The sequence below is a fragment of the Eptesicus fuscus genome, chromosome 10 (assembly GCF_027574615.1).
Source record: "Eptesicus fuscus isolate TK198812 chromosome 10, DD_ASM_mEF_20220401, whole genome shotgun sequence".
NCBI lineage: Eukaryota > Metazoa > Chordata > Mammalia > Chiroptera > Vespertilionidae > Eptesicus > Eptesicus fuscus.
Genome location: NC_072482.1, coordinates 8357818 through 8379050, shown reverse-complemented (window position 1 = coordinate 8379050; position 21233 = coordinate 8357818). Strand labels below are relative to the sequence as shown.

The 21233-nt window shown below is 41.2% G+C and overlaps 1 protein-coding gene across 2 annotated transcripts in view; it reads left to right on the top strand.

The window, feature by feature from the left end:
- The window catches only part of BTBD9 (BTB domain containing 9), a 482681-nt gene that overhangs the window by 362798 nt on the left and 98650 nt on the right, over nt 1-21233 (top strand). For both annotated transcript variants that reach the window (XM_054722627.1, XM_054722628.1), the window contains one exon: nt 4757-4946. In XM_054722627.1, coding sequence (XP_054578602.1) covers nt 4757-4946 — 190 coding nt within the window. The remainder of the gene's footprint in view (nt 1-4756; nt 4947-21233) is intronic.

Below are 21233 nucleotides of genomic sequence, written 5' to 3'. Positions count from 1 at the left end.
CACTGAGAAAGCAATTTTTTTCTGCTTTATTCAGTAGCTTTTAGATTTTTTTATCTTTTGGTAAGGAACTATGTTAAGTAAGGTTAAGTGCCATAACCTACATAGTCATCTCGTTTTCCAGCTCTGGTTAATTCATTCAGCAAATATTTAATACTTACTCTATGCTAGGCACTATTTTTTGGCATTTAGGAGTACAGCAGTGAAAAAAAGAAATAAAAGTTTCTGCCTTTATGAAACTCACATTCTAAATCTCTCATTGTCAGGTTAGATCAGAGTTAAATACTGATTTGGTTATTAAGAATTGGTTGGTATAATACTGGACGGATAGTCTCATCTTGATTATTTACAGAAGGTCCTTATCCATTTGGGTTTGTGCACAAGTTCCTATCCTTCTCTCCATTCCACTTGTTGACATCATTGGTCATTTTACTGTTAATTTGACTCATTATCTAAAAATAGGCATGAAAATTAAGAAAAGTGGTAATTTTTGATTTTGTATTTTATGAAGTAGATATAGTTGCTTATCAGGTTGCTAGTAGAGTTCTAGCAAAAGCTATTTTTTAAAAGGAAATTTTGGATTTAGGGTAGATTTCACTGATAAAGTCCACCTCTACATGTATATGTTGAGATGTGTATGTGTTGGCCACCCTTCGTAGATCCAGATTTTGACTAATAAACATTAATGAATAATTATGTCAGAATCATAGTAGAGACAATGGTATGTTATTCTTCAGGATATACATATAGGATTCCTTGTTTAAAAGGCAAAATTGTTTAATTTAGCATATATGTTAGACCACCTCAAGATTCCAGAGGGTCAGAGGGTGATGTTACTAAAGTACTTTTGCTTAAAGAAAATGTTAGAGGTGGAAAGAATCTTCTTTAATAAACCCACTTATAAATGTGTCTATATAAAAGGAGTTCTGAATGCTTACCCTAGACTTGTTTCCCAAAGAGCTAGAAACTGTTACTAGGAATGACTTTGTGATAGTCCCTGATGCTGCTGTACTAATTGACCACTAGTTAAAATCAGATTATCTAGGAATAAAATTGTGAACAGTAACTAGGGTAGATGGAAATTAACAAATTTAGGAAGTGTCCACAAAGACAACTGATAAGACCCAGTGGGTGCTAAAGAGCATATCAGCGTTCACAATCGTCATAAAAGGTTTTATCCTTTCAGAGGCTTGCCAGCTTTCTCGTTTTCATGAAGACAGTGTTAAAATGTGTGAAACTGTTAAAAAAATATTCCATATGTGGAACAGAACATAGGAACGTATGTGTAAAGTTTGGAGACGAGGAACACTCTCATGCTCACCACCCAGCTTTAGAAACGAAACACTGATAAACCTTTAAAGCTTTGGTGTGATCCTCTCCCATTCGCTTCCCCACTGTCTTCCTATCCAGAGGATAACTATTTCTCTGCATTTCCTAGCTTTTCTTTCTAAGGTCACCATATAGGTATATATTACTAAACAGTAGAAATGGAAACATACTCTATGTGTTTTTCTGACTTGCTCTTCTTAACCAGCTTTCTATGTGAGGTTGAGCTTTGTTGATACACGTAGCTTTAGTTGATTTATTTTTAGTGCGTGTAATTTTTGTTTAGTAGTGAGCTTTAATAATTCAGTGGACAGGTTAGTCACACCTAAAGAGAATTATTGAACACAAATAATAATCTTAAGAAATTACCCAGAATGCTTCAAAAAGAGGTTAAAGAGGAAAAATTTAAAGGAAGCTTAAAAAGCATGGAGGATGGAATGAAAAGTTCCAACTGAGGTCTATTGGGAATGCTAGAAGAAGAAAAAAACAGAAAATAAGAGGGAATCAATACCCAAATAATGGCCAAAATTTCCCAAAGTCAATAAAGCCATAAATTCATATTCAGTCCTGAGCAGGATAAATTTAATTTACATCTAGGTGCAACATAGTAAAATCACAAAACACCAAAATCAAAGAGACAGCCTTAATATTAACTGTAGAGAAAAACACAAGTATAACAGAGGGATAGCAGACTTGGGCGGACATAACAGTAGAAGCCAGAAGACTGGAATAATATCTTCAAAGGGCTGAGAAAAAAAAACAAAACAGCTTTTAACATAGAGTTTTATACCCAATTAACCTATTTAAAAAAGTAATGGCAAAGATATTGGTGAATGTGAATAAGTAAGTTTTGACTGTATGAAATGATAATAATGACTACTAATGTTCAGAATACAAAGCAAGGAGGAACTAAAATGTTAGATAACACTGACAAATAAGCCATAAGGCAAGTGATGTATATTAAAACTGTTAAGGGAAAGGGTATATGTGATTTTTCATTTTAGGTATTAAGTGTGGTGTGCATATCTAAAATTTAGTAAAGAGTAGAAATATATAATATTCAAATCAATAGATAGCTGGTGAGGGAAGTAAGGAAAAACTGTCAATTCATTAGTAAACAGCAACAGAGTGGACAGAGAGGTTGGGGAAACAGCAAAGAAAAAACTTATAAATAGAAAGTAAAGTTAATCCAAAGATATGAGTAATAACAATTAATGTAAGTCATATAAATCTGCCAGTTATAAAAATACTGACTTAAAAAAAATGTATCTTTACACATTGAAATATTTTACAAACTTTACACGAATGAACTAGATTTAGCTATCTATTGAATGTTACCTAGTTCAGTGTTTGTGGTAAATGTTAACATTGTTCACCAAACGTTCCCTTTCTTCTAAGGGCACACAGCAGGGTGGCACTTTCCCACCTCCTTGAATTTAGGAAGGCCCTGTGACTTGCCAAGTCAACCAAATGTGAGCCAAGTGACATGTTACTTTGGGGGAAGAGTTTGAAGAGCCAGTACCCAGCTCTCTTCTCACATATTAAAACACAGCCACTGGGCCGATAGTCACTGAATACATAGGGTGAGCAAAGAATAAACGTGTGCTACGTGAACCGCTATGAGAGTTGAGGCTGTTACTGCCCCCACAGTATTGTTATGTCTCAGCTCAATTTACTGTGCATCTTGTGTCCCTTCCATAAGTTCTCTCTTCCAAATCACAGAATACTTCCTCTTTTCCATGAGACACGGTACCAGAACATCGCCTCTAAATATAGCGCTTCATCTGTCTTTTTTCAAAGTCATGGGAGCTTCTCTTTAAGCCCTTTCTCTGTCAGAAAACTGTCCTTGCAGGTTATTGCACCAGTGTTTTTGCTTTTTGCTTTGGAGTTAAGCTTCATAGCAAGAGATTCATCACCAGAAAATTCATTCTCTCTCCCTTGTCCTCCCCTCCCTTCCTTCTTTATCTGTGGATGGCTGTCCTCATCTGCCAAGAGCAGAGCCATTAGGGAAGGTCTGTGAGATGAGGGCTCAAGTACAGGCATGCCCAGCTTTGGGAAATAAGTACATTTCATAAAGATACATGTACGACTATTTACTTGGCATCACTGTAAAGTTAGAAATGTTTTGGCACAGTGGTAGTACTGCTCACCCTCTTTTCAGAGTATAATGTTGTACCGAAAAGTACAGTATACTGTATATCTGATGAGAAATTATCTTTTTTTCCAATCTATTTCAAATTATGTAAAGTAAGCTATAAATCTTGAATGTACATAGCTAGGGTTAATTGTAGATTTGGGTTAAATAACTTAAATGGCTGAAGGAAAAAAAAAACCTTACCTTTTATCATTCTCTTCTTAGTGTTTAGAAAATCTGCATTGTTTTTGAACAGCTATTATTTTGTGGAAGCCCTTGATTTTTATAAATGAACAGGTTGATATGGCTTGGAAGTATAGAGGGAAACTCAGAATCAAAACAGAGCTGGTGTTTCAAAATATAGCAGTTTGTGAACAAAGAGAAAAGCATGTGTATTAAAATGCATGGAATAGTAAACAAACAAAAAAGGGAAATAAATCATGGCTGAGGGCAATGTATATTCTGAAAAAGGGTTGGTGCCATGTCCTGGATATTTTTCTTATTTATGAATTTTAAAATGGTAATATAGCTATATATATACATACATACATATAATCTTTCTTCAAATGAATTTATTAAATGTAATAAATAAGTGCAGTTTAGAGAATATAAGTGCCATGAGCCTACCACGTAGCTAAAGAACAGAACAAGACCAGTACTTTTGAAACCCCTCCAAAATTTCATTCTGGAAATGAAGTCATTAATGTTTGAACCCCATTGGTGGGGGTCCCTCCAAGATTTCATCTCTCTTTTCCCAGACAAATTATCCTCAAATTTCTATAATAATTCTCTGGACTTCAGTTTTAGTTTTACATGTATGTATATATCTCTAAATGAAGTATATTTTTAGTTTTGCCTTTTTAAAACTTTGTATAAATGAACTCATACTCTGTGTTCTTCTGTCTTGCTTTTTTTAACTTAACATTGTATTTTTTTATTCATCTACTTGCATATAGCTATGGTTCATTAATCTCAATTACTGTGTAGTTTCCCAATGTAGTATTATTTTGCAGTGTGTTAGTTCATTTTATATTTTATGGGGTATTATGTTTCTCTTCCATAAAGTTCTGTAAGGTTAATTGTTATATGTAGTTTGGTTTGTTCCAACCTTACGTACAACTGTGTTTTGTTTTGTTTTTAAGCTATTTGACATAGAAAATGTGTTCATATTCTGAAATAATCAAGATATTCTAATTTACCTTTTGTCAATGATTTGAGATAGATATTGATTTTTTTCACAACACACTATCGAGATATATTTGGCTTTTCTTGTCTTGATGCTGAATCTTGGCTTCACAGTTCCCAGGGAGAATGTCGCAACGATTGCTGATTGTGCCAGTGTGATTGAAGGAGTCAGTCGGAGCCGAAACGCCTTGCTGAATGGGGACACCAAGAATTATGATTGGGATTCTGGATACACATGCCATCAGCTAGGAAGCGGGGCCATTGTGGTTCAGCTGGCACAGCCGTACATGATCGGGTCAATACGGTAAGAAGACTACTTCTCACTCATTACTTTTGAAATGGAAGACACGTACAAATTATAGTTTGGTACAGCGATGTGTCAGTAACTTCAGTGAAGATACTCTTCTGTTCTTTGTTCTTGATAGGGAGGGAGGGGTAGAAAGGGGCACAGAGATACAGGTACTTGTTGGATTCTCGGGGGAAGGGGAGATGCAACAAGAGTTAGACTTCTGGAGAAAGCAGATCAGAGGCCTCTCCCTGGTTCGTATTGGTTAGGGACTTGCAGGATAATGTCAACACAAGTTATACAGAATAAAAAATCATTTGAAGCTTTAATAAATGACTTTGCATGGGGACCAGACAGAACTGTATATGAGACCTGCTTCTAAAAAGTCTGTGTCTGGTTTTTAGTTGTTGTTTTCATTTTGCTTTAAGAAAGGACCTTCAACCCAATATTGCTTGATTTATAGGATCATATAATTTTGTTGTTGTTGTTAATCCTCACCTGAGGAATATTTTTTCCATTGAATTTTAGAGAGAGGGGAAGGGAGAGGAAGAGACAGAGAGAGAAAGAGAGAGAGAAACATTGATGTAAGAGAGACACATCAATTGGTTGCCTCCTGCATGCACTCTGACCAGGGCTGGGAATCATATCTGATACCGAGGTACGTGCTCTTGGCCAGAATCAAACCCCAGACGCTTCAGTCCACAGGCTGACATTTAACCACTGAGCAAAACTGGCTAGGGACTGGTGATATCCTCTAGACTCTAGGGCCTAGAGAATATACTTTTAGTTCAAGAGAACCTTCTGGGTGTTAAATAGGCTATCTATTTGTTCTTAATGTTCTAAGATTGTCTCTGAAAGAGTAATGGTAAATTATATATACATTAGAGGCCTGGTGCATAAAATGCGTGCACAGGGGGGTCGGAGGTTGTCCCTCAGCCTGGCCTGCATCCTCGGGGGATGTCGGGCCTAAACCGACAGTCGGACATCCCTCTGGCAATCCGGGACGCTGCATGCACCAGTGACCATACTTTTCATACAAGTGAAAGGCATCTTGCTGTTGTATGGGCAGCTACATTTTTCTGCCCTGATTATAAAAAGTAGTACATAACATGATCCTTCTGAGGCAGTAATACCATTTTCCCCATCTTATGGGTGGAAAAACTGAAGCAGAGAGAAGTTAAGTAATTGGCTTTGTCACACAGTTATAAGTGTCCAAATCAGGGCTGATCGCAAAATGTGCAAGCCAGAGTCCATGCATGTCATCGCTTCATCATCCTGTTTTTTTCATTGTTAGAGTAGCCTTGCCAGGTTTGAATTTTTAAATCTAAGAGACTGTTCCCAGTATATAGGTTAGGGTCCCTAGGCCTGGCTGGCAGTCAGGGCCATCTGTGGGGCAACCGGCGGGCAGGGCAATCAGTCAATTTGCATATTAGGGTTATATTATACTAGCTTTCCCGTTGCAGGAAAAATCCTGCAATAGGATTTCCTGCTGCACTCTACCCCGCCTCCGTTCCTCCCTTGCCTCGCCTTCTCCTCCAGCCCGCCCACGTTTCCCTTCGCCCCCGGCCCCGCCTCCGCTCCGCCCTTGCTGCCCGCCTCGCCTTCTCCTCCAGCCTGCCCGCGTTTCCCTTCGCCCCCGGCCCTGACTTCGCTCCTCCCTTCTCCTCCCCCCGCCCCCCTGGCTTGCTTGCTTCTTCGAAGCTTTACTCCCCTTTGCAGCTCTTGGCTTCTTTAGACACTGTCTTGATATGCAAATTAGCCGCCATCTTTGTTGGGGTAATTTGCATACTCGTCCTGATTGGTTGGTGGGTGTGGCTTGGCTGGTGGGCGTGGCTTAGGTGTAGCGAAGGTGCGGTCAATTTGCATATTTGTCTATTATTAGATTAGATAGGATATATATGTGTGTGTGTGTGTGTGTGTGTGTGTGTATGTATGTATGTATGTATTTGTATTTATATTTAGCATTAGATGAGCTATTTTACATTGTATCTTAGCCTGCAGGGGTAGAGATGTTGGCAGGACATGGCCGCTTTCCCCCTATCACACTTCTCAATTTAAAGTCAGTATGTATAAAGAGAGAAATGGCACAAATTAAGGAAGTAGGGGTCTAATATGCAAAAATTAATTGATGTTTAGGCTAGTAACCACAGAGGTAATTGCTGCTTGCCTCAATGATTTGAGATAGATATTAATTTCTTTTCACAACAGTTTCTGGGTACCCTGATCAGTGATGGTAGATTTCTTGGAGAATTAAGACTGTGGATTTCTTCATTTAAATTGTCAACCCCTTTTCATAAAGGGCCATGTACAGCCTGAGTACCGTAGCCAACAAATTGCAGATAGAGAAGCCTGGGGTTTATACTGCAGACAGACAGCTCACGTTGTGCTTAGGGAGGGGAAGAGACAAGCCACAGGCAGTCTGAACAAACTGCCAGTGCAAATAACCTTCGTCACAGAGCAAACAGCACCCCTCCTTCCTCTTCCTCACCTGCATGCATTAACTAAAGTATTCATAAGCCATCTATTTCATAAGCCATTCGTGAATTTTTGTCATAGGTGGTGTGAAACTTACCTGAATATTTCTCATTACAACCTATCCCTCTTCACTTTAAAAACCTGGGAAACAGTTGTCCTTCTCTTGTCACTGGCACTCTTTATAGTCTCCACAGTTTCTTGAAGATTACCAATCGTGTCTCTGAGATTACATCTGCAATTTCTTTCAGCAGGCGTGTGGTGTAACTCATCTGAGCCAGGAGACTTGAAATCATTTAAATTGACTAGATATCCTCTTTCTTTCACTTCACCTATTTGGGGCTTCAATTTTCTCTTTATTATGTTTGTTCTGCCATTTCTAATTTGGAGACCAGCTGTCTTGCCAATGAACAGGTAAGCAAACTGGCAGCTTAGTAGCTCTTCCCACTCTCTTTTAATGTTCCCTGTATTGTGTCTATTTACCTGGTACCTCCCCCGCCCCCCCCCCCCGACACACACACATACACACACACCTAACAATGTCCCATGTGCATCTCAAACCAATGTCAGAAATGGATTCTATTATCTTTTCCTTCCCCTGTTCAAGTTGCCTCACCCTTCGATGCCCCATTTCATTCCGTGGCACCATCCCTCTATCCATCAACTGAGCCCAAAACATGGAATCTTTCTAAATTTCTTCCTCTCTCTCCCTCCTCCCCTCAACCAGTCAGCTGTAGAGTTCTGTCAATACCAGCTCCTACCCGGTCTCACAAATCCTTCCTCTTCTTCTTCCACTGTCATCACCACAGTTGCAACTTTGTAGTTCCTCCTCTCCACCTGGTCTTCCAGACTTTCATCTAGCCCTTCCTTCCCCCCCAGCAACCATCTCCCACCTGTTACCACAAATATGATGCAGCCAGGCTCCTTCCTAAGAGAATTCGTGGCTACTGTTTGCCTTCGGGAGAAAGTTCCGACAAAGGCACCAAGAGTGATCTGACTTGGCTTCTGTCTGTACAGCCTGTCCCTTCTCCACCCACCCTGCACCTGCTCTGTCACAGCCTCTCCCGCTCCTTGCAGTTTTACACTTGTCACCCTCTTCTCCCCGCATCTTCAACTCTTTCAACACGCTGTCCTCATGGCTTGTGTCTCTCACTGCCTTCTCATCACCCCATGTATGCCTGGCTATTATTCCTGGTTCAAATCTCCACTCCTTTGAGCACGCTTCTATAACCTCACCATCTCCTGGGCTAATTTGAACATTCCTCCTCAGTGATCTCAGTGATCAAATTGCTACCGGAGCATTTGTCGTATTTGTAGAATTGTGTCCTTGCTGCCTCCTCCGAGCCTCAGCTGATACATAAAGCCTGTGGCAGCTCAGAATGAGCATCCCTCGTCGGTTTGTGTAGATGAGATAGTCTGACAAGATAGAGGGGAAATTGCGGTGGGTAAGATCTAGTAAGAGATCTAAAATCTTAGATCCAACAGGGGCCTCATGAGGTCTTTGCCAAAGTGACAGCTTAGAGACAAATAGGCTCTTCATGTGACAAGGCCACCTTGACCTCTAGCTCAGGTCAAAGCATCAGAGAGGTTGAATCTGACTCCAGAAAAAGGTGTGATTGGGACTTACGGCAAGAGGGAACACTGTCCATTTGTTTCTCTTTGAATGTGGAATTAAAATGGTTCCCCCGGTTTTCCTTTTCCTGACTCAGAGGGGGGATGATGTGCATGAGCACAACCAAAGGCAGAGTTGTGCATCTCAGCACAGTGTGACGCCTCCGACTTCCTCCAGCCCAGATATTGTTTCTGCGGGGAGAAAATCCATGCAGCTGAAGCCTGTATAACTGGCTGAGTGCTCAGAGAGACACGTCTCTGTGAAACTCACATTATGTTGTCAGGGGCTGCATTTGCCTCTTCTGTGACATTGTTAAGAAGAGAGGGAGAGGGATTTCTTAATCACCAATGCCCGTGGATGATGCTGCATGTCCTTGCAGGCTGTGGTTAGTAGTAGCTCATGTGCCCAGACAGATGTTTATTGGTGGGAAAGTAGATCAGGGGCACCTCTTCATGGGGATGGGTAATTGGCCGATGACAGTTGACTAGTCAGTGACATTTTACCTACAGTTTCTTCAGTTGCTTGTGATGACTGATTTGCTTCCTACTCACTGTATCCGAAGAAGGCCAGTGATTCTGAATCAGCTCCTGAGGATGCATGTTACAGGGCTGAGTGACTTACACTTTCCCATCTGAAAGCAGAGCTGACAGTCCTGGAAACTCGTGGTACTCTGGCTTCAAATTCAGATTTCTTTGTAGGTGATGACTTCTAAGGCCAAAGTCTCGAACACAAATGATCTCCATCACTGCATTCTTTATTCCTGTGAGGAGACATAGTTGTTTGTGGATAAAAACAATTTGTTTTCATCTCTATTTGTCTGATTTCATCCACAGAATCCATTTCTTCCTTTCCTGAGTTTCCCCTGTGGCTGGGCAGGCAAGCAGGGCCTTGTTTCTTTTCTTTTTTTTAACCCTTACCCGAGGATAGTTTTCCTATTGATTTCTAGAGAGGGTGGAAAGGAGGCAGGAGGGGGAGAGAGAGAGAGAGAGGCAGCAATGTGAGAGAGACATATCTATTGGTTGACTCCCGAATGCGCCCCTATCAGGGGTGGGGGACCTGCAACTGAGATGTGTGCCCTTGGCTGGGAATTGAACCCAAGACCCTCGGTCCGAGGGCCGATGCTCTAAGCATTGAGCAAAGGTGGCCAGGGCAAGCCTTGTTTCTTGATTGATAATGCTTACACCTAACCTCAGTTAGCAGGAACGTAACCCTGCTAGTGTGTCTGGAGAAGCTGACCTTGAAATATGATCTCTGACCATCTCCACCTCCCCCTGTTTTCTTTTATTCATTTAGCAAGCATGTGTTGAGTCTTCTACTGTGTGTCAGGCACAGTTCTAAGCACTGGGCTACAGCACAGTATAAAGAAAACAGTCGTCAAACATTGGTGCTCTCATGGAACTGACATCCTGTGGGAGAGAGAAATAGTAAACAAACATTTTGTGTAAGGTGTCAGATATTCCCAAGTGCTCAGAGGCAATTAGGAGAAAGGACTAGGGAATGGAGACAGTGCAGTTTTAGATTTAGAAGACCAAGCCCATCGGGGACCTGCGGGGAGCACGTCTGGCCGGCTGCAGGAGCCATAAGGGGGCCACTGTGGCTGGAGCAGATGGAGGGGGTTAACTGGAGAGGTGGCAGCCCCGAGTTGCTTTGCTGCTGTTTCTATTTTCAGTCACCAGTTCCCTGACCATCCCACCTGCCACCAACCCGGTCCCAGGATTTCAGCAGCACAGTTAGAGAGGAGGTTTCTTGCTAAAGAGAGGCAGGGCTGGGGCCATCATGCCTTTAGAAGCACCTTCCTTGCTCCTGGCCGCCCTTTATCTAACCAGCTCCTGGAGAAGGAACAGCAGGAGGCGTCCTAGTCCTTGCAGTCTAACCGGAAACTTTCTCCCCATCCTTGTGTTTCTCTTTCCCAGAGCCAGAGCGGGCAGTGCACCTGGGAAATAAAGGAGTGTGTCTTTGTTGTTGCTAGGTTCACAGGCACAGCAGAAGTTATGCATTTTATTTGAGAGAAAACAGGAGAAATTGCCTGGAATGGGCCTTAAAAGTAGCAACCAAGTGGTAATTATATCATTTTCATGCCATTTAAAAAACATTAAAATTTAAATAACAGGAAATCCTCAGAGGCCTGGCCACATGAAAAGACCAGAGTAGAGTCATAATAACTAACCAGATATACTTAATGTCTTAGTTCCTCTGTCGCCTTAATTTAAGATTTATCTTTCACTTGCTAATCTTGATATTCTTTTAAGTATTTCCAGGCTCGTATGAGAAACCACAAACAATTTTTGCATTAGCTTTGAAAATGATGTATTTGTAATTGATATGAGCAATACCGTAAGTAAAAATACCCACAATACTTTAACTAACAAACCTAATTGTAAGTAGACTGCCCAAAGACAAAGCAGCACAGGCAGGTGCCACTAAATAAACCTGGAGTCTTGGGTGCTGAGGATTAAGGAGTTAGTGACACAAAAAGATTTTGAGTCCTTCCATTGGAAAATGTTAGGACAGAATGGGTCTACTCCAAAGTATGTTCTTGATGGGTATTCCTAATCTCTTTAGTCTATGGAGGTGAAGCTATTTTTATTTTGCAGTTGGAAAAGCCAATTATATTTATAAAAGTTAATCTAGCACTGAATGTCTGACCACAAATCAGGTTATGTTTTGTAATTATTAAACATAAAATAAAGCAATAGCAAGTTGATCATTTAAAAAAATTAGATAGGCCACTGTGGTCCTCGCCCATCCCAGCATATTTTTCTTTCTCTGAGTTGTCAGGCTCGTGCAGATTCAGCTGCCCTTTCACTGTGGTGTGGCTACAACCAGCTCAGGATGAGCTATTATTCAGTGTGCAAATTCCTGAGACCCCTATTTGATGGCTGTTTTTCCTCCTTCCCACTGCTCACCTCCCTGCCAAACTGCTGCTCATCCACTTCTTGCCCAAAGGCTAGGATCAGAAAAGAAAAAGGAGAGGAGTCACATACCGTTCCCTTTTGTTTCCTATTTAATCGCTCCATGAAGGCTTAGTCAATAAGGATGGGGAGAGGAACCGAAGCTAATGACTTGAATGATGTTTTGTGATTATTTGAGTATCTTCCATATCTGTACTGCCCTCGGTCTCTCATAGGACCACAGATAATCTCCAGTTGAAGATAGTGATTTTGTAGGATTGAGATGAACTTGGGTCTTTGTTGCGATTTCCAAGTATCTAGTACAGTTCTCTGTGCTGTGAGTACTCAATAAATACTCATTGACTGAACTGACAACATAGTATGTTAGTGCAGTAAAGGGAGTTCTATCTATCAACTAAATTGGACATCATATTTGCTCATGTCTGATCTAAGTGTATGTGAGAAAACTGCTAAAGATTTGGCATCTCTGGCGAATGACTGAGATTAAGCTCTGGAGTTAGGCACCGACATTGGCACAGGTAAGGAAGCTTCCCTCACGTTCCGTGCCACTTCCACTTCCTTCTGGCTGAGTGCTGCACGGGCAAGCAGTACATCTGTTTACATTTGCACAGCCTCCTTTGCAACCTAGAGAGCTAGACATTTCCTTTTTATAGTCTAAAGAATACAACAAACATCAAAATATATGACTCCTCAGGCTTGGATTAAGATTGCCTATAATTCTCGTCAAAATTGGAAAGATATTTTATAAAATTTGCTTCATATCAGTCATGCTGAGCATCGTCTGTCACAGCCCTGAAACAAGGAATTCCTCCTTGTCTCACTGATCCGTGATTTATTTAACAAGTGTTGTTTCTCTCTCAGCCTGTCTGCATTGCACTAGTCTTCTGTTACCACCCTCAGACCTTGGAATTCTGGTCCCCCCCAAAAAAATTGTTGAATAAAGAATAATATCTGTCGCCCTGGCTGGTGTGGCTCAGTGGTGGAGCATCAGCCTAGCACCAAAGGGTCTCAGGTACGATTCCCAGCCAAGAGCTCGTACCTGGGTTGCAGATTCATTCCCCAGTCCTGGTCGGTCGGGGCAAGTACAGGAGACAACCAATAAATATGTCTCTCTCACATCCATGTTTCTCTCTCTTTCTCTTCCCTCCCCCCTCCACTCTCTCTATAAATCAATAGGAAAAAAAAATCCTTGGGTGAAGATTAACAAAAAATAAATAAATAAGTAAAACAAAAAAACAATATCTGTGGTTCCCAGTGGACACTTAAGTCTGAACTGTGTGACTGTTTAGGGGAGCAGAAATCCTGGAGCCTAAAGGAGATAGGTTGAGAGCATGGTAAATATGCCTCCACCAGTTTCATCCTAGAAGTATTTCAAGACCAGAAAGTATTGCTATGGCAACTAAATTGCATGTTAAAAATACAGGAGGGGCACTAGAATTCAGATGTTCTTTGGAAAAGCAGGAAAGGTTAAATGCCAAAGAAAAAAACGCGCGCGCATGTGTGTGTGTGTGTGTGTGTGTGTGTGTGTGTGTGTGTGTTTGATTTACTTCACATGTCAACCATTTATTTCTCTTGAGTGATTAGAGAACTTGACAACTAGTCATCATAAAATATAGCTGGATACATGAAAAGAAAAATCCTTTTACTTTGAAAGATAAACCCATCAAGAAGGCATTTTTACAGAGTCTATCAGCCCCATTTGACCCAGTATTTAGTGCACAAATGTATATTTAGTAGGTATGCAGAATTGTTATTTAAGACCCCCCCTAAACAAATACTTCACCAATAGTGCTTTTAACAGTCATTAAAAAAACTGGAATCATTTACCCTGGAAGATGAAATGAATGGAAAGCATCAGCCTGCTCCTTCTGTACTTGTACTGTGACAGGTGTTTTACACACGGCTGCCCTGAGATGGGCATACAAGGTCACAGAAATGTGCCTCTTCTCAGGAGGGCTAAAGGTAGCAGAGGCCTTTCAGCAAACTGAATGGAATTTCTACAAATTGAATACATCACATCACTTGAAAATATCTTTTGAATGTTAAGTAAAGCTAATCTGAAAACTGATGAAGGGTCACCTTTGAAAACCTTCAATTCCTTGGGTATCCTCAAATCAGAGATATTTTTCCCCAATGGCCCAATTTTGTCACCTTGTTAAGCTGCTTTTGGTGCATCTTGGTAGCACCTGATGTCAGCATATCTCACTTTGTTTTAAAGCTTAGCCCTTTGTAAACTGGTAACCACAGGGGCTCTTGACCAAAACATCCGCATATCTCTAGTTAAGAACAAGGAGAAGCACCGAGATCAAGGAAGACTCTTCCACCTCTATCTACCTCCATTCCACATCCTCCTCCTGGGAAAAATGATTGTGACAGGCGAGTTGGTGCCCTCAAAGACTCCTTTCAGCAACTTTCCTGGACACTCGGGCCTAGCTCCAGCTGAGGAATCATTTTTTCTGCTGTGTTGCCTCTTTCAACAATGTATCAGATTCAGTATAAGGGGTGTTGGTTACTGGATAACTGCAGACTATGCATTTACTTCTCCCCGGATTGTCTTTGCTTTCTCCCCTAAGTCCTAAGGGTAAGGATCCTCTTCCTTCCTCTTACCTTTTGATGTCTGAAATCATGTCCCTCATTGACTCTGACATTACCAGCCTTGCCACATTATCATTTCATTGTAACTGAAAACCAGTTGAGACTGTTTAGATGTTCTGTACAGTCTAATCTTTTGAAATGGCTAATGGTCCTGTCAGTTGCCATGTCTTATAGTAGCTCTGGAGCTTTAGTGGCTTCACTGTCTCCATGTGAGAGATGATGAAACCAAAGCACAATTGAATGCCTTCTTTTTCTCTCCACCGTGAACATGGCGAGGCATCTGGTGCTAAAACTCTATCTTGAAGATTCTAATTTGTTACAAGTTCCTACACAATGTCTCATGGCCTTAAAAAGAAAATTAGTTCTGGTGGAAGTTACAGAAACTTTCATTAAATGTTGTGGCTAAGACATGACAACATGTATTTTTATTACTGGCACTCATTTGCTCAAAAGGATCTTGCATTTGAGTTCCATTTGACTGCAAATAAAGAACCCAGTTAAGAAAGACTTTTAAAGTGTTGGGTTTTTAAATTTATTTTGTTTCTTTTGGTCTCACATAGCAAAAAGGCTGCAGGTAGGGGATGGCTGCTGGTATTGGCTCTGCATTTCAGTGAGTTTTTCTATTTTCTCCATCTTTTCCACTGGTATTATGGCCTCAGACAAACAAGGCAGCTGCTACAGCTTTAACTTCCATGTCTGCATTTAGGCAGGAGGAGAAGGGCAAGGGGCGGGGAGTGAAAGGGTTAAGGACCCTGCCAGCCAAGTCTGTTTCTTCTATTAAGCAAAGCCAGAGCTGTATTTGAAGCCACACCTTGCCAACTTCCACTTAGTTATTAGGTAGAACTGTATTATGCAGTCTTCTCCATCAGGATTGGAGAGGAAGTTGAGGGCATGGTTGCTCATCCAGTCAACAACTCTGCCACAAAACCCTGCTTGACATTTCACATCTACTTTGGAATTTTATAAATCTCCATATTTCATGCATTCCACTTATTTTTTAAAACAGCTTTATTGAGTACAGCAGGCGTGGCTTGATGGTTGAGTGTTGACCTGTGAACCAGGAGATCACGGTTCAATTCCCGGTCAGGGCACAGGCCAGAGTTGTGGACTTGATCCCTAGTGGGGGGCATGCAGGAGTCAGCCGATCAATGATTCTCTCTCATCATGATGTTTCTATCTCTCTCACCCTCTTCCTTCCTCTTTGAAATCAATAAAAATTTACTTTAAAAACAACAACACAGCTTTATTGAGATATAATTCATACATCATGCAATTTACCCATTTAAAGTATAAAATTCAATGGGGGTTGTTTCCATTTATTTATTATTTAAATTTATTTATTTTTAAGTCATTATTGTTGAGAATATTACAGGTGTCTTCCCCTCTTTCCCCCTATTGCTCCCCTCCATCCAGTTCCCGCCCCTCCCCAGGACTTCACCACCCTATTGTCTATGTTTATAGGTAATACATATATGCATGTAAGATCTTACATTAATATCTTCCCCCACTCCCCTCTTCCCTTTGAGATTCAGACTGTTCTATGTTTCTATGCTTCTGGTTTTATTTTATTCATCAGCTTATTTTGATCATTAGATTCCTTGTTTGTTTATTTTGATTTTTAGATTCAATTGTTGATAGATATGTATTTATTGCCATTTTATTGCTCATATATTTTATCTTTTTCTTGTCCTTCTTCTCCTCCTTTTCCTCCTCCTCCTCCTTTTCCTCTTCCTCCTCCTCCTCCTCCTTCTTCTTCGTCTTCCTCTTCTTAAAGAGTACCCTTCAACATTTCATGTAATACTGCTTTGCTGGTGATGAACTCCTTTAGCTTTTTCTTATCTGTGAAATTCTTTATCTGACTTTCAATCCTAAATGACAGCTTTGCTGGGTAGAGTAATCTTGGTTGTAGGTCCTTGCTATTCATCACTTTGAATATTTCTTGCCACTCCCTTTTGGCCTGCAAAGTTTCTATTGAGAAATCAACTGACAGTCATATGGGCGCTCCCTTGTAGATAACTAACTGCTTTTCTCTTACTGCTTTTAAGATTTTACCTTTGTCTTTAACCCTTGGCATTTTAATTATGATGTGTTTTGGTGTGTGCCTCTTTGGGTTCCTCTTGTTTGGGGTTCTCTGTGCTTCCTGGACTTGTAAGTCTATTTCTTTCACCAGGTAGGAGAATTTTTCTGTCATTATTTCTTCAAATAGGTTTTCAATTTGGCACTCTCTCTTCTCCTTCTGGCACCCCCATAATGTAAATGTTGGTACACTTGAAGTTGTCCCAGAGGCTCCTTACACTATCTTCATATTTTTGGATTCTTTTTTCTTTTTGCTCTTTTGATTGGGTGTTTTCTGCTTCCTCATATTCCAAATCATTGATTTGATTCTTGGGATTCTCTACTGCTGAATACCTGTAAATTATTCTTTATTTCAATAAGTGTGTGCTTCATTTCTGACTGGTTCTTTTTCATGTCTTTGATATTCTCACTAATGTCCTTGAAATTCTCAGTAGTCTCTGAAGCTCATTAAGATCCTTGAACAACCTTATAATCATTGTTTTGAACTCTGTATCCAGTAGTTTGCTTGCTTCCATTTCATTTCATTCTTTTTCTTGGGATTCCTTCTGTTCTTTCATTTGTGACATGATTCTTTATTTCTGCATTTTGGCTGCTTCCCTGTGTTTCTGTATATTAGGTAGAGCTGCTATGTTTCCTAGAATTGGTAGAGGAGCATTGTGTAGTAGATGTCCTATAGGGCCCAGTGGCTTAACCTCCCCAGTCACCTGAGCTGAGCACCGAAGGTGCACCCCTGTGTAGGCTGTTTGCACTGTCCTGTAGTAGTTGAGCCTTGATTGCTGTTGGCATGTCACTGGGAGGGATTGACTCCCCAGACTGTGACTACAGAGGAGGAACTGCTGTGTAGGAGTTGAACCTATGGAGCATGATTTGTTTCAGTGGGGCTTTGGTGGGGACCACCGAGTCTGCCTCTTGAGCGTGTCACTCATAGCGGTTGTAGGGTTGTAATCTAGCATGGCCTGAAGCTGTCCACCAGGTGTGCTGGCTCTGGGACCTCCTGTATAGTGCAAGGTCAGCCACTGCCTATGCCTTACCTGGGGTCACCCAGCATGGGATACAGAGTGATTTGCAGATGGATGCTACTTGTGCTGGACTTGCAGGGGTCCAGGAGAGGCCAAGATACAAACCAAAGCCGCTGCTGCTAGTGCCAGACCTGGGGCCACTTAGCAAGAGGTACAGGGTATGTAGAAGCCAGCCTCTTCTTTGAGAGATTTTAGTAAAGTCCAAAGCACGAGGCAAGAGAAGCCATTTTTATGAAAATGCCACTGGAAATAGCTTGGGTGGGCCTGCAAGTTGAGTAGGGCAGGGTCTCAGGGAATCGCCAGGGCAGGGCAAACAGTGTTAGCCAGGTTAATGGAGACTCGGATATGACACTCGCCTGCTGCCTTCCAGCTGTGTGTCTGTGTGTTTGGTGGGGAGGTTCTCAGAAAAGGAACAATGGCCTCTGCCAGCACTTTTATCTGGCAGAAAACTGCTCTTCCCCCTTCCCCCCATGTTCACCCTGATGCCAGACAAAACAGTTCTCTGATTCCTTTCAAGCTGCTACACCAGTGCTGGAGCTCAAAGAGTGTGAGTCTGAGTAAGTTCATGCACAGGCCCTTTAAGAGGAACTGCCTGGGACTCCAGCAGCCCTCCATCTCCCTCAGGCTCAATCACCACTGTTTTTTACAGCCAAAAGTTATGGGGACTTCTTTTCCTGGCTCTAGAACCTTGGGCTAGGAAGGCCTGATGTGGGGCTAGCAACCCTTGCTCCTCAGGGGGCACCTCTGCAGCCGATATAGACCTACTGATTTTTATCCATCACACATGGGTGTGGGACCAGCCCCTTCTGTGTCTCCTCCCCTCCTACCAGTCCAGATGTGGCTGCTGCTTTATATTCCTAGTTGTCCATTCAGTTAGATTATAGGTGGTTCTGAGTGATGGTTTTTCTGTAGTTTAATTATAATTTTGATATGGTTGTGGGAGGAGGCAAGTACCACATTACCTATGTGCCAACTTGTCCATTTATTTTGTTAAGCCCACAACTTCTGGATGTATCAGAAACAGTAAAAATAATTATATTTTATATTATTCTCAGTTTTTAAAATGTGCTGTCAATAAAAAGCCTATATCTGCCTACTGGGTAATTTTGATTCCAAATGAGAAGCAGTATTTATTACATATATTTGATTTCTTATTCATGAAGTTTACCTCTTGTAAAGAAACTGTTTGTTACAAAATGTTACCTAGCATTTAATTTTACTGTGTTTTTTTTTGTAACTGGTCTTTGTGCTTTACCTGCACAGTGATAATGGATACACCTACTGAAATCTGGAAGGCAGGGAAAGCAAGATCCCAAGAACCTTCCGATTGATCAAAAGGAGAATAAGTTTTATTTGGTGTGGTTTTACTCTAGTTAAGTGTATTTTAACATATCTGAATTCTTGTTAAAATTGGCAATCAGTCTTAAAGATGTGGAGTTAAGGCAACCATTCCCTTCCACCCTAAAATAAAATGATACATTCAAAACCTTTGACTTTCAAAGGAATAAAAACCATCATACCACCTCCAGTCTTTTCCTCCTTAAGTTCTTAGAATGTGGTGTTTTGTTTTGTAGGCTTACAGTGAGTGTTTCTGGTTTGGGGAACATTTTAACAAGAAATACAATCCAAGGATTTTAAATCTTGGGAGAAGAAATTTAAATACCCTCTGCTTTTCCTCCCACCATTATGCCTTACCCTACCCCCATTTTCACTCCTTCCTGAAATGGTGGTCAAGGTCAAGGTATTTAGTTCCTTTCCCAGGGAGGTGCTGAGCAGATTGGTAAATTTGCAGGACAGAGAGTAGTAGGCCACAGTTCAGTGGAATCACTTCTGTTAGTGTCTCCCACGGGGCCTACGTGGCATAGGCCAGGACTAATGCTGCTACTAAGAGGGCATACATTCCAGTCTTTGTTCCTGTCTCTCTCCTAGCTCTCCTCTCTTCTGTTCTCACCCACAAAAAAAGTGATAAGCAGACCCATCCTTTTCTCTCCTGGGGCATTCTTACTTCCTCTTTTATCTTTTAGGGCAGCGAGGTGGTTACTGCCTCAGCTCCAGGATAGCTCAGTGCTGGGCAGCAAAGGACAGTGGCCTCTCCCTTACTGCTTGGTGCTACTAGAATGTGTATTGGGTTAATCCTTTCTTAACTTTTAGTGGTAAAAACCAAGAATGAGTTTTGGGTGTTGAAGAAGGCCTCCTAGCTTGCTTTGGTTGAAACCATTCAGGAATAACCAACTTGTGAACAGGGAGTGTTCCATATTCTATGCCTTTTGCAATAGTTTTCAAAAATTCTTCTAGCAATAAAATGTCCCTTTGCTTATCCCTTGTGATTTTCCTTCACATACACTTATCTCAAGAGCCTTGTGGGAAGGGATACTTGTGGTCTAGGACAGTGGTCAGCAAACTGTGGCTCGCGAGCCACATGCGGCTCTTTGGCCCCTTGAGTGTGGCTCTTCCATAAAATACCACGTGCAGGCGCACACGTACGGTGTGATTGAAACTTTGTGGCCCATGTGCAGAAGTCGGTTTTCGACTCTCAAAAAAAATTTCAATCGTTGTACTGTTGATATTTGGCTCTGTTGACTAATGAGTTTGCCGACCACTGATCTAGGACATTGATCTTGATCCTAAGTCCCTTAGACACCTACCATTTAATTGTCCCCTGATGTTTAATGCAAACCCTTGTCAATTCTTTTCTTAATATCTAACCTTCTGTATTCATTTCTTTCCTGAGGTTAAAAAATAAAAATAAAGTATCTAAAGTGTCTTTATTAGGATGTTCACAGGAGCCCCATTAGAGAGAGCTGAAGCATTGTCTATAGAGAACTGTTTTGAGAATTGATGATAACCAAATAAATAATAGCTCATCTACACTAATAAAAGAGTAAGATGCAATTTGACCATACCTTCATGACACCCACCAGCCAATCAGGAGTGAATATGCAAATCAACCCAACAAAAAATGGCGGGTTAATTTGCATACACAGGAACATGGCGATGCAAGCATCCCGCCCCGCCCCTGGCCACTCCGGGCCTCTCGGCAGCGTGGGAAGGCAGAAAGGCGGCTCCAGCTGGAGCAAAGGCGGTGCCGGCAGCCAGGGGAAGGAAGGCCCATTCTTGCACAAATCTTCATGCATCGGGCCTCTAGTTGATAATAAACTTCTTGGTAGACTAATAAATGGCTTTGCCATGATTGTGTTCACTATAGTGAAATATTAGCTGTATGTGTTAGACTCAGAGGAAAAGTAGAGAATTCATTGAAATTAGTCAGAACTATTTGGGAAAACATGTTAGAGTCACCCACTTAAAATTGGTTTCATTAAAGATTCCATATGACTAGTTCCGATAAAACACCAAACACTATAAAGTTTTTATTGTTCTGTGGTCAGACTGCCCTGGTCAGCTATATTGTAAGCTGCCTTTTATAATCACACTAGACAGAGCTGAAGAGATAGCAAGGGGATAGATCCATACAAATCCATTTTCTCCTGGTGACCAATAAACAGCTCAGCACTATCTACCTAATTGGTATGGCCTGGTCTTACGGTATCATTTTCCTCTATAACCGAGACAGCAGTGTTTTATAGCTGTCATATTAACTGCCTTATCAATGACTATATAA